Raw genomic sequence first — 14287 nt, forward strand, 5'->3', positions numbered from 1 at the left:
TGCGCTACAGACAAGGAGGAAACGCCGAGAACCAACCGTGAAATTTTGTCACGATTCAATGTGAGCGCACATTATTGGTGACAGTGACTATGCAGTGTCGAGTCGTCGAATCGTTGTTACTCCTCAACAGTGCATATCATTTAACCACAAATGGTTCTGTGCGTGTTAATGTCCGGATTGCAGCTGACAATAAGCTCATAAAGGTATGGAAAGGGGGTCACTACGCTTTCAGCAACACATTTTGAGCTGCGTTTCAAGGTCATTCTCCCTTCGGAAATACAGGAACGTAAATCATTGTAAATAGGAACTGTCATGGAATTTTTAGCAGTTTAGCGAATAAGAAAAACAAATACTCTCGCACAAAATCTTTATTAATTTCTTCACGTACATTTGCACCTGGAAAACAACCCTTTGTTTATGTTTTCTGGATGTAGTTTTAATAAGATCTAGCTTAATTTTTAACATAACTTAAATCCACACCTGAATCAGATATTTCTGTCTCCATCCAGTAATTTGACAGGCACAAAGACGGTATGTTCTCGAAATCTAATACGTGTCTATTCTTGTTCCTATAAGCTATCACCTTTATATCTTTAGTAATTAGCTCTGTTCCTTCTTACAGTTCTTCTAGACGACAACATTCGGAGATTTTAATTTTACCTTTTATTTCCTCCATGACACAATTGTTAAAGCACTCCCATCTTCCTGCGTGTACGCCAATAGCTCTTCTCCTACACATTCTTGCGGAATTTCTGTACAGAACTTAAAGTTTACAGTTTTTCCAAACAAGTGTCCATTAGTCCGTAAATTATAGACATTCAATCGCTTTTAAACACCGCAAATGGCTGTTCTGTTGCTAGGTGCACAAATATCCATTCGTCACTCCTAGATATAATATAACAACATTTTTAAGAAAGTCCAAATGGGAATGGCGCTTTATTAAAAAATTGTTCATGTATCCTTCAAGGTAGAAGTCATTCTTGATTCCATTGATTTCGGGCAGCACCCCATCGCGTGGCCAATTTCCAGTGCTGTTTACTGTAAATGTGGATATTTTATATTCCACAGACGTAGCCAGATTTCTACAAACATTGTGTTTAAAGCGATGTGTAAACATTCTCACAAAGCTGCAATAGCTATTTCTTTTTCCAATTGAAGTTTATATTCTTCCTTTATGGCAGTTGTCTCCGCCACATACTCCAGTTTTTGTTTCTTGACTTCAGTGTCATTCATTTCCAGTTTTGTTACCTATGCACATAGTACATTAACTGTACTTAAGGGAGATATTTCCTTAATATGGAGTGGTTTAGGTTGTTCGACACATTCGTTCTTTTCCTTATCACTTTTGACATCACATTGTTTGTGAGAACCAGACCCGACTGGGCAATATCTATATTTGATGGTATTGTGGAGATTAATGTCCTAGATTGTGAAAAACATGTTTCTCTTGCTTTAATGTAAAACTCCTGTATAAAACTTATATCAACATTGTTGGATTCAATAGTAAGAATATCCACATAGTTCACAGGTAGTCAATTGAAATTCTTTGCAGACAGAACACAACTTGTAAACTTTCCTCGCTCTTGAGAGTGTGGCAGACTTACTTGCACACCAGTCAATTTACCTACGGGTGGTAGTGCGCATTAAGTAAATGGTAGAGTATAGCGCTGTACTTGAGCGCGGTTTTGGGTGGATTGGTACAGTGAACTAGTGCTATGGTGCTGTACCTGAACGCTATTTAACATGGAGTGGTATAATGGTATAGTATACTAACCGGCTAGAAGACTGTAGCACCTTATGTGAACATGGTTTTACATGGTGTGGAGTGGCACAGCGCACTAGCCAGACCATAGTTCTGTACACTGATGAGGTTATTGGTGGGGTTGTACAGGGCTATAGATGGATAATATACCCGCTCTAGCCAGACGCAGTATGTGACTATGCAGCCTCAGGCAGGGTGACGCTGCTGAGGGGCAGTCCCCCCACTCCTTCCGTCCCTCCCTCCCTCACTGCAGCAATCATGGTGTGATTGTGTGTGTGTGTGTGTGTGTGTGTGTGTGTGTGTGTGGCTGAGTGGGTGGGTGGGTGGGTGTGGATATGTATGTCCTGTCAGTTGTTTGTGGTGAAAATCGGTCGGGGGAAGTTGATCCATCATCCCATTCACTTGCGTTCAGGACCTGTAGGATCTCCGAAGCCATCATTTGCAAGCCAGCTAGTCAGTGGAGTCGGTTGTGACTTTGTTCCAAAGAACAGCTCATCCGCTGGTGTCCCCTAAGCACCCCCTGCTGTCCTACCTACGACAACAGAATAGGACATCAGTGGGGCCGATGCAGAGTCCTAGAATTCGCACTAGTGTCCTCTTCCCCACACTCGCCAGTGGCAGAGTCTTCTTCCCTACCAGTACCAGTGGATCAGTTGTTACTCCAGCCTACTTAATCTTCTTCCCCCCCCCCCCCCCACCTCTCACACCAATGGAGCAAGCAGCGTTGGCACTGCAGAGGGCGTGTGCCAAACATGGCATGGATAGAGCCTCTGACCCATGCATTTACCTAGACCTACTAGAGGCAACAGATCTTGTGTGGCGTTCCTAATGCTCATATCAATCCCTGTAGAGTGAACATTTGCCTCGCACTGTGCTTTGTTTCCCTGTGCTCAGTTGTCAGTCGGTCATGCTGGTATTGTGTAGTGTTTTCCTCCATGTTCATTCTCTATGTAGTGCTCAGACTCTCTGCTCCAGATGGATTGATTTGCACATCGAGATTCGTTTCCCTCTTCCAGATTTCAGCTTCACAGCTTTTAGCCAAGCCACCATCAGCTAATGTAGCCACATTCACGCCAGCAGTGACAGTTCATGGCATTGTCATAGGTTGTACAGATATTAAAATAATGTTTCTACATTCTGAAATATATATTAAATACTACTGGTTATTTTGAAATCTCATGTTATAACATTCATTCCAAATTTCATAGCAACGATCAGATTTATTAACTTTGTTCGTCACATCTGGAGCTACACCTAAAACTAGTGTACTTATACTCCTTGGCGCTGCAGCCCTATGCCAGTCAAATTACTATTTTACATACATTCAAATATCTAAATATGTCTAAACAGATAAAGGATTTCCTGAGATCAATGGATGGGATTGTCCCACTCCTCAACACCGATTCGGCGTAGATCCCTCAGAGTGGTTGATGGGTCCCGTCGTCCATAAACAGCTCTTTTCAATCCATCCCAGGCATGTTCGATATAGTTCATGTCTGGAGAACATGCTGGCCATTCTAATCGAGCGATGTCGTCATCCTGAAGGAAGCCATTCACAAGACGTGCGCGATGGGGGCGCAAATTGTCGTCCATGAAGACGAATGCCTCGCTAATATGCTGCAGATATGGTTGTACTGTTGGTGGGAGGATGGCATTCACGTATGGTACAACCATTACGGCGCCTTCCATGACCACCAGCGGTGTACGTCGGACCCACATAATGCCATCCCAAAACAGCAGGGAACCTCCACCTTGCTGCACTCGCTGGACAGAGTGTGTCTAAGTCGTTCATCCTGACCGGGTTGCCTCCAAACACGACTCCGACGATTGTCTGATTGACGGCAATGCAATACTCATCGGTGAAGAGAACGTGATGCCAATCCTGAGCGATCCATCGGGCTTGTTGTTGGGCCCATCTGTACCGCGCTGCATGGTGTCGTGGTTGCAAAGATGGACCACGTCATGGATGTCGGGAGTAAAGTTGCGCATCATGCAACCTATTGCACACAGTTTGAGTCGTAACGCGACGTCCTGTGGCTGCACGAAAAGCATTATTCAACATGGCGGCGTTGCTGTCAGGGTTCCTACGAGCCATAATACGTAGGTAGCGGTCATCCACTGCAGTAGTAGCCCCTGGGCGGCCTGAGCAAGGCATGTCATCGACAGTTCCTGTCTCTCTGTATCTCCTCCATGTCCGAATAACATCTCTTTGGTTCACTCCGAGACGCCTGGACACATCCCTTGTTGAGAGTCTAGAAGGTATTGACTGTCTAGGCGTGGTTGAACTACAGACAACACGAGCCATGTACCTCCTTCCTGGTGAAATGACTGGAACTGATCGGCTGTCGGACTACCTCCGTCTAATAGGCGCTGTTCATCCATGGTTGTTTACATCTTTGGGCGGGGTTAGTGACGTCTTTGAACAGTCAAAGGGACTGTGTCTGTGATACAATATCCACAATCAACGTCTATCTTCAAGAATTCTGGGAACTGGGGTGATGCAAAACTTTTTTGAGGTGTGTATTTAGTTGCAGCCTTGGATATCTGGGCAGGTTGGAATTTCACGACCATTTCAGAAGATGAAGATACCCCTAACGGTGTCGAAACCGGGTCCAAGACAAAAGATAATAAAAATTGGCAGCTGATGGACTGTGTACATCATCCATTTGAAACCTATTCACAGTTGGTGCTAACAGCGATGTTCTAGCTTATGTACCTTTTTCCATGTTATTCTATAAATGGTTTATAGTTGTTTACCTATTTTTTTATCAGTAATAGTGACATGTTCTCTCCATTGCTGGTATCAAGAGCTTTCAAATGATGTATTGTACATATACATTACGTGTCTGCTTCATTAGTTCCAGACTTTATAAGAAATTATAATTACAAATGTTAATAACTTTGTTAGTAATAATTTTATTGCAGGGTATTAATTTTAGTGAGTTCATTTCACAATCGTGAATCAGACATTGTCTTTAGAGGTTTCGTTGCATGCCTGTAATATGTTTTGGTATTTCAGTGAATATGTTAGGTTTTCATTTTATACACTCACTTGGTCATCTTAACTCATTCAGCAGGTATGCCACCTGAGTTCCCCCATTACTGGGATTGCCAACCGCTGCTGCCTGATGCCTAACACCTACCTCACGCCAACCCTTGCCATTACCTTACGGTCACTCTGTCCAGCCGTAAAAACCCAGCTCATCCAGCCAAGCCATATTATGGGAACCTGCCCGACACAGACATATCAACTGCATACTCACAATTCTTAGGGGACTTGTCGCTTTTAATGTTACATCTTCTCATTTTGCTGGGATTCCGGTCTTGTGTTCTTCACATCGTTGTAAAACATTTTTGACAGCAGATGCAGTGCTGATATCCTTCTGTTTTGCTTCCACTGGCCATGCTGAACAACATTTCGACTGAAATCTACATTCAGTTAACACCAGACAGTATTAAAACTGAAGCAGAAGATATGATGAGTCGCTTTCCTAGTTTCGAACATTAACTGAATTAATAAATTTCTCTCTCTTTTAGAATGTCATTGCAGGTTACCTTACTTTCGACACTGAAACTGTGAATATGTGTTCCAGAGGAGCCATGGTCCTGGTCGCAGTCATCCTCATCGTTTCTACAGTCTGTGACATCGTCACGTCAAAGAGCAATCAACTGCAGAAAGGTAATCACACTGACGAATTTCATCTAGAGTTCCATTTATCTCCTATATGAAGCATGTGCAGTTCATATAAACATAATTGCCGATCAGAAAAGTTTCTGTTCAAAGCCAATACAGTCCTCAGGCAAAATTGGCGTAAGAATTGAAGCTTCAGGCTGAAGATATCCATTTGGTAAAACACCACGGCTTACTGTGTAAATAGTCCATAACTGCCTGCTGCAAGTCCTCATCTGGTGGGAATTTTCGATCCTTCAAGGCCTTTCTTAAGGAACCGGAGGCATGATAATCGCATGGGGAGAGATGAGGACTATAGGGGTGGCGGGGGGGGGGGGGGGGGAGTGCTCAGGTTTCTCCCACTAGTCCGTATTAGATGAGGCTGGCCTCCTGGAACGACCAGCGTCTTGTGTGAAACCACGACCAGCACGGAACTTGGTGCACCATTCCACAATGGTGCTTTCCAAAACATGTAATGCTCTAATATGTTCTTCATTCTCTGATGGATGTCTACCGGTGTTAGTCTTTCGGTAGCCTGATGGTTCTGTTTGGACGCATTTGATAACAACGTCGTCAAAGTTCGTGTTTCCACTTTTACTGCACGCGTGTCAGAAAAACACAAATGCCACACTAAACCCTTGCTACATGTCGGTGATTATATACCTGCATCAGAATCACGCTACGTTGCGTATATACTGCAGCAACGCCCTCAAACGGAAGCTTTTTGATTGCCGATTATATTATCATACATTTAGAACCAGATGGCCCCGCAGTCGGGAGGGTGGCGGTTGAAATATCCACCTTGCCATCCATATTTAGATTTTCCATGTTTTCTTAAAAATCCTTTCGGCAAGTGTTGGGATGGTTGCTTTGAAAACGAGAACATACATTACCCACACCATCCTTCATCAGTCTGAGCTTGTGCTCTATCACTACTGACCTCTTCGTCGATGGGGCGTTAAATCCTTGTCTTCCTTCCTTCTTTAGAAATCTGGTCTGTCAGGCGTCAAAACTTCTGATCGATCGAACAAGAATAAATACGTTGACACAAATGTACAGGGTTACATGAATATGAATTTATCATACCATGGGGAGATGTTCATCTCACAACTGATATCAAATGCGTATACTCTTGTACTCGTTATGAAACAGAAGCAAATAGCTTCCGAATGTAATACTGAGGAATTTCTTTTGGTGCCTGAAACTCATCCTACTTCAGTTCTTGTAGACTGCTATCTGGAGGTTGGTATGGAAGTATATGTCTTTCCAATGCTCCCCAGACATGCTACACAATGGCAGATCAGAGGAGCAGACAGACCAGTCAAATATCTGAACATTTCTTAGTGAGTCTGTTGTGTGGGGTATTGCATTGTCTTGCTAGAATATATCATTTGTTATTCTGGTCGTAAAGGTATGATATCAGATTTTCCATTCTTGCCACATACTGGTGAGCGTTTAGGAGCTCTTCAAGAACTCCCTCACACAATTTCTCCAAGAGTTGGTGAGGTATGAGTCTCCCAGTATCACTGATTCCCATGATCTTTCATCAGGTCAGTGGACACGAACGACCGCCACAAACAGAAGCGAGGCTAATAACATCACTGAAAGCCAATCAGTATTGACACCAGATCAGTGACTGTACTTAATCACACTGTATGCTGATTTCAGTGATAAACTTCATCTGAAATTTTTGCTAAATACTGTATCAAATTCTGTGCGACCAGTGACTGTTTTATTTGAGTGTTAGTTATATTTAATATCGAATATCTTTGGAACAGAAGTAAAATAATGTTAAAAATAGAGTAAAAATGCCGGTTAGAGTAAATAGAGTAATAGAGTAATAGAGTAAATAGAGTAAAACAGAGTAAAAATACCGAATACCTTTAGGTCTTCGACCACGTTAGGGTGAGAATCATTGTACCATTATTTGCATAGTTTTCATCTTACCAAATACATTCAGTAATGATTAAATATACATGTATAGTAAGAAACTCAGGAAGCATTACAGATAGTAGAATCACACAACGAAGTTGATCACTTATTTACACATATAGCGATTGCTACAGAAAATTATTATTCATTTCCAGTTTTTAAAGTATTTGCATCTTTACAGGTAAAAATAAGGATCCATGGATCAGTCACAGTTTCTAGTGAACAAAATTTTCACGGAAATACAGAGTGCTTCAATCAAATGACAAACAAAGACTTGATCATTTGTGAATTACATATGGTGTAGCAGATTTCAATAATTTCATATCTTACGTCTGTATAGAATGAATCATCGATTAATTGTGATTCAGATCGTTACAATTTTTAGGTATCTGACTCGATACAATGCTAAGTGGACTCGATGTCTTCATGAATCGACGGTCAGCGATGGTCCAAAGAAAATGTTGAAGTTACACAAACGCAATGTAGACTCAATGTCCTTCGTCGATGGATTAGGAGTTTCGTTTAAAGAAAGGTGAATTAATACAAACTCAGAGTCGACTTGCAGTATTCTGTCAGTGGCTGACAAAAAGTGTATGAACTTATACAGAAGCAAAGTCGACCCGAGGCTTTCTCATATTGTGCTGTGCTGAAATCTTCACAGAAAATGAATTTGTGCAATACCAAAGAAGGCTCATGGTCATCAGGCATAGTGCTTTATAAGAATTTATTTAGGTGATATAAACTCAATGTACACTCATTGTTTATATATCCTGTGCACCCGCCGAGAAATGCTTGCATTGAGGGAGCGTCTGGTTGATGACCGCAAGCAGCCCCTCCACCCACATCGTCATCATAGTGGCGGTATGCCGAGGCAATGTGTTACGAGTGCGCAGGTGCATGTCAGAAGACTTAAGTGTTGCCAACTCATTGCTGAGTACTTCACAGAATCACGAACAAAGTCAAATCGCAGCATCAGTGCTTAAGACTCATTCGCACAATGCTACCAGCGCTATGTTGTGAGCTGATGCCGCTCACGGTAAACAAATTCGTGCTCTATACAAAACTTGGTCCCGATCCGCTGCACCATCTATAAGCTGGTACTATAAAGCCTTTCTACTGGCTCAGCAATTATTAGCGTTCAAAACGTTTAACCTAAATAAATAAGGGTGCTTGATAGAGCAGAAAGCTCTCTTAAACTCACACTCATAATAAAAGTGACGCCACAAGCACTCCTCGAGTATCCATATACACCATACACCCCTCGCAGAAAGTTTTAGGGCTTAAGAATGCACACGTTCTGTCAACAATCATGTTCACAGCTGAGCATGAGACCGTCGGCTACCGTTCGCAGCCAGGCGACTCGTAAGTTCTCAAAACTTCTAAGCTCATCACACACGCTTTTCATTTGTGATAGTGTTTGTGAAAAGTTCACTATATGCAGGAACACAGGATTATAGTGCCCAAGGATTCACAATACGTCAGCACCTGATCGAGATCAGGCAGGGTGAGTAAAATGGTTCAAATGGCTCTGAGCACTATGCGACTTAACTTCTAAGGTCATCAGTCGCCTAGAACTTAGAACTAATTAACCCTAACTAACCTAAGGACATCACACACATCCATGTCCGAGGCAGGATTAGAACCTGCGGCCGTAGCGGTCGCTCGGCTCCAGACTGTAGCGCCTAGAACCGCACGGCCACTCCAGCCGGCCAGGGTGAGTAAACATCACTACTGTACACATTCTTTGTTTCGTGTTGATTGATATCACACAGAGGTGAGACAGTTTTTCTTCACCAAAACGTTAGCCTGTTTATGCATTTTACGATATACAGAATGTCTATGGACCACTGCTAGCCACACGACAGTCTATAAATAAGATGTGCACCAGAACTGTGCAAAATGTTTGGATTATAATCCCAGGATCGTGACAAGAGTCTTTCCAAGATTCTCACACATAAAATCATGCCCTGTTAAATTACATTTAGTCATTTGACAAGCAACTAACAATCCTCAATTACAAACGGTATGTTTTCCATGGTGTAACAAATATGATAATATGAAGAAAAGGTTGGTGCATCAAGTCTCCTAAACCAATATATTAGAGAAACAAAGCAAAACGACCATTGCCAGAAAAGCAACAAAGCTCGTAAATGCGAATGCCAACATCGCAATGCCCCAGAAGCTAACGTTACATGACGCACTTTAAACATCTACCCAGTAACTCATATTCTGCATACTGTTCAGGACATAGACAAAAAACACATACATACAAAGCTTTAATCAAAACACATTTGAAAAACATGTCATAAAGTACATTTAATCCAACCCAAAAATCATAGAATTTAAATTTGTGTTACTAATTAGGCACTACAGATTACTTCCACTGATGTGTTTAGTTAATAAATTTTAAAATTGCTATATACAGTCTGATTGTAGAGATCTGTACCTCATAGAAACTTGTAGGATAGCGACCAATGCTACGTCTAAGTGTGCTACAGTGAGTAGTCCACGTAATGACTGGTCATGAATGTCCTTATGGGACATGCTTCAAGTACAGAAAGTCATCCGCGAACAGGTAATTGCAATGAAATATCACTGATTAGTGACACAGTTAAAGAGAGGATCCACACCCACAATCACTAACTGTCAGTTTACTATTTAACATTACGTAAAACTGTTGACAAGGAGGCACAAATCAGTGTGTACAGGACACAATTATCAAAACATGAATCAGCATTCTAGTACACCGTAGATTATCATACAGTGTGGCATCGTTTAAGCGAATAATTCACGGCTTTGCATAAGCCTTATTAACATTACGTACATTCGAGCAAAAAGCTATGTCAGTCAAGGATTATTTGATAAGATGTCAAGCGCTCTTACATATTTTCATTGACATACACGTATCCAGAAACACTATACAATACTTTGCAAATAAAACAAGTACAGGTATAACTACAAGCAACATTAAAATAAATCTCTACTTTAGAAATTTTCTTTGATCTCTGTAGTACTCAAGCCTATCAGCTTCACAAGAATTGGGATATGATAGGAGGAAACATCCTTCGTGGAGAATTTTCACAATACGGTACGAGCCAGTACACAATAACTGACACTTCTTGTTCCGTTTCTTGAGAACAGATGACTTAGGATGACATCTAGGAAGCACCATCTCGTCTAGATCAAACGACTGCTTTCGGCCTAGCTTTTTATCATTCGCTCTCATTCGTGTCACAGCCCTAGCATTCAAAGACACAATCCCTTAGGTGTTTTTTCTTCCCACGAGATATCACTTCTTGGGGCGAGTGGAAGTGGAGCCACCCACTCGTTTCTCTCTACTTTGTTTAACATAATCTCGTTTGGTGTGTGTCCTTGGAAAGATGTGGAAGATCGATTTCCTCAAAGAGGGTGATGAAGTCAACCCACTTTGTTTATGCGTAGTATGGGTTCGAGTTAAATAGTTGAATTTCTGTAAATTTTTTCTGTACAATTACTTTCCGGATGGAAACGTAAAATTAAAATCTGCTAGATGTTATGCTCACAAAACTCGCTCAGTAAAATTCGAAGCTTTATCGGACAATATGGCATTTGCTTTCCGAAGCGAGGGAAGCAGTCATTTAACATCTTCCCTTCCTTGAGGGTATGGCCAAGCTATGTCAATGAAGGCGATTTCTCCAGGTTTAGCTGTCAGAATCGGTGGAGAGGAGGAGATAGAGAGACGGGGGTGGAAGGATGTGATGGGCAGACACAGGGAGGAATTGGTGGACCCAGAGAGGGGTAGGAGGAGATGTATTCAATGTATGTGTTGGGCACATACACAGGTGAAGCCGGTGGAGAAGCTAGTTGTAAATATTTTCCAGACCAGTTTTATTTTTGTCATCCTGTACTTGCTATTTTAAAAGTTAAGCCACCGAATTAATGAAGACGTCTGAGGTAACTGCCATTGCAACAAGTCCGAGAATGTTTTTCTACAACACTGCCATTGTGTAAGGCTTCATTCTTAAGTTCATATCGAATTCGTACTAATAGTAGTTAACTTCACACAAGAAATATTTCTCAGATAAGAGAAGTTGGACAGAAACAATTGAGAATGAACAATTATTAAGTAGAGTTGTTGAAAAAGGATAAACATTACAGGAAATGTAAAGAGAAAAAAAGTTGTTAGTGCACTGTCTAAGAAAATAATGCCTACTGGCAGAATACCAGACAACAGTTATTAGTGTATTCTGAAATTACATCCCCTAATGTCATGGTTTCAGGACATTAACAACATTCAAATTAGTCAAACTAATGATAATATTCACAAGTAGAACGTAATACCACGACCTCAGTTGTTAAACTGGTCAGCGAAGTCATAGTCTCACTTTGTTTGCATTACTGGTCCACACAATGAATAAGAGGCAACATCATTTCCTGTATACGAGTGCAATCAGTGAATGAAACCCGTATCACTTTAATCATGTCAGACCAAAACAACATTTATTCATCCACCTTATTCGACAGCTGCGTATGGACACCCTTTATGGTGAGGACTGGATGCTCTAATTGATGCATGGGTTCTCCTGAGACAACAGTTAATGCCCGTCACACAATCCCCAAACTCCCTTGTGTACAAGGTATAGTTTAAATAAAAGTTTAATGACATATTTGAAAATACTTGTCTTCCGACTGAGCATGTTAGCAGTTTTTAAAGACATTTCCTAATTTAAATGTTAATCACAATACCATTATGCATTTTTGCAACTCTGTTATTTTAAAACGAAAAGATCAGTCGGGGTGGATTTTCCTACAAATTCTAAAAGCTGTCTTCAAAATCTCGTATGACGCCGTTTTCTTCGTAAATCTCTGAAACGTCAAAAATTAAAAGAAAAATGATTATTTGTTACGGTCATAGATGGGATTTAATTAAAAATTAATTGCAATGACAATTTTATATGCCAATATTTGAAGGTATGGTATATACTTAGGACGGACGGAATATTTTGCGACACTGTGCTTCGAGTTTACTATACACTCGCTGACGAGCGGATTCCAAACAATACTAACAAAAAAATATTCTGTTTTATGTGATACAGCCACAGCATGTGCTTCCACTGGGCACTCATTTGACACAGGCAGTGAGTTGGAGGGATGAGGAAGAGGAGTCCAGCATTCACGAATGTTGCAGGTTAGATTGGCTGACAGTAACGTGGCGTGGCAAAGCAAGTTCTGTTACACGAAAATCCTTACGTTTGATGCTAACTATAAACGCTGCATGTGCAGATGTAGTGAGCCACATTGGATAACTGATTACTTACAACAAGATGATACTAATAAATAAATCCCCCTGAGGTTTCGTCTTCTTATCGTTACAGGCATGGTATGGGAAGCATTCTCGGTGCGCAGAAACTGGATCTCTCTCACAGCCATCAGTAATTCGGGCTTCGGCAGCGTCCATGGCCTCAAGTGCCTCACCATGGCGTGGGTCATACTCTATCACGTCTACAAGATTGACAACGTTACTCCCGCCATCAACTGGGACACAACTGTTCCTTCGGTGAGTTCAGTGAGCATTGTGCACTTCAGTAACCATTTAAATGAAATCAGCTTTATTTATTTCATTTACTCATTAGTCCGTTTCGTTACCGCTGTACATCCCTCCCTTCTTAATGCAAATATGTTTTTCCGTAGATTTCATTCCTCAACTATTCTGGCTATTAGCCGTTTCGTACTTTATTTGACATCTTAATTTTCAAAATTCTTCGCCAACACTGCATTTGAAACGCTTTCATTTTCCCACAATGTGCAGTACATTTCTATATAGTATTTCGCATCTGGTGTAACTTCATTTTTAGGCTAATGTTAATATACAAGATGTTCCATTTATCGTGACCAAATACCTGTTTTATCAAGAAGCTATATAAAAGCCGGCCGATCTGGCCGAGCGGTTCTAGGCGCTTCAGTCCGGAACCGCGGTGCTGCTATGGTCGCAGGTTCGAATCCTGCCTTGGGCTTGGATGTGTGTGATGGCCTTAGGTTAGTTAGGTTTCAACAGTTCTAAGTCTAGGGGACTGATGACCTCAGATGTTAAGTCCCATCGTGCTTAGAGCCATTTGAATCAGCTATATAAAATATGTATGAAGAAAATGTTGATTAGCTACTAAGGGGACATTGACAAGAATGATTGCCTTTCTTTTTACTTTCCCTGCTACGAGGATATGAATAAAAGTACGCCTTTCCATATAGAACCTTATATCTTTTATTCGTTAGCCACTTGTTTCCTTTAAAAGCACGCCTGTGTGTGTGTGAATTCTGAAGGTGCTGCGCAATGCGTGATATGGCATCTCAAACCAAGAGGCCACTCCGCGCGGTGCACGCCAGTCATTACTGTTTTACTGACTTACATTCTCCATGGAGGCGTGGAATGTCTACCTGTTATTCGTTGCGCTACATTTTCTGATCAAATGTAACTGGACATCTATTAGTGGACTTTAGTATAGGGAGTGAACCTTCGCCCTTATGACGGCGTGAACTCTGCTGGAGACACTTTCACTGAAGTGTATGAATGTGTGTCGAGGAAGGGCAGCCTCTTTCATACCACGACAAACAGCGAAAGGTAAAACAGCGTTGGACGCATGATTATGCCGAAATGAAGACAGTCCTGCCGACCGAAAAATGCCGCGCCCCAATACTAAATAAAAAGTCACGCTGCACGGATACTTTCGGGAAGGACCGAACAAAGCCGAGACAGGCCGAGCTTGGGCCTGCCCGCTGCCTGTACATCGCGCCCACGTGCTGCTAGGCACGGCGTAGTCAGCGAGGATTTAGAACATCCCATTCCAATTATGCTGAAGACTTGCTCCAGGTCCACACAAGCTATGAAGGCATCATCATTTTTATGTTTGTTGGCACAGCAACACAAAATTACCACCAGAAATTTACAC

General features: G+C 41.6%; 1 protein-coding gene across 1 annotated transcript in view; it reads left to right on the plus strand.

The window, feature by feature from the left end:
- The window catches only part of LOC124622926 (nose resistant to fluoxetine protein 6-like), a 206631-nt gene that overhangs the window by 83614 nt on the left and 108730 nt on the right, over window positions 1-14287 (plus strand). Inside the window, exons 4-5 of the mRNA XM_047148716.1 lie at window positions 5356-5441; window positions 12719-12900. Of these exons, the coding sequence (XP_047004672.1) occupies window positions 5356-5441; window positions 12719-12900 (268 nt within the window). The remainder of the gene's footprint in view (window positions 1-5355; window positions 5442-12718; window positions 12901-14287) is intronic.

This window comes from Schistocerca americana, chromosome 7 (assembly GCF_021461395.2).
Source record: "Schistocerca americana isolate TAMUIC-IGC-003095 chromosome 7, iqSchAmer2.1, whole genome shotgun sequence".
Classification (NCBI taxonomy): Eukaryota; Metazoa; Arthropoda; class Insecta; order Orthoptera; family Acrididae; genus Schistocerca; species Schistocerca americana.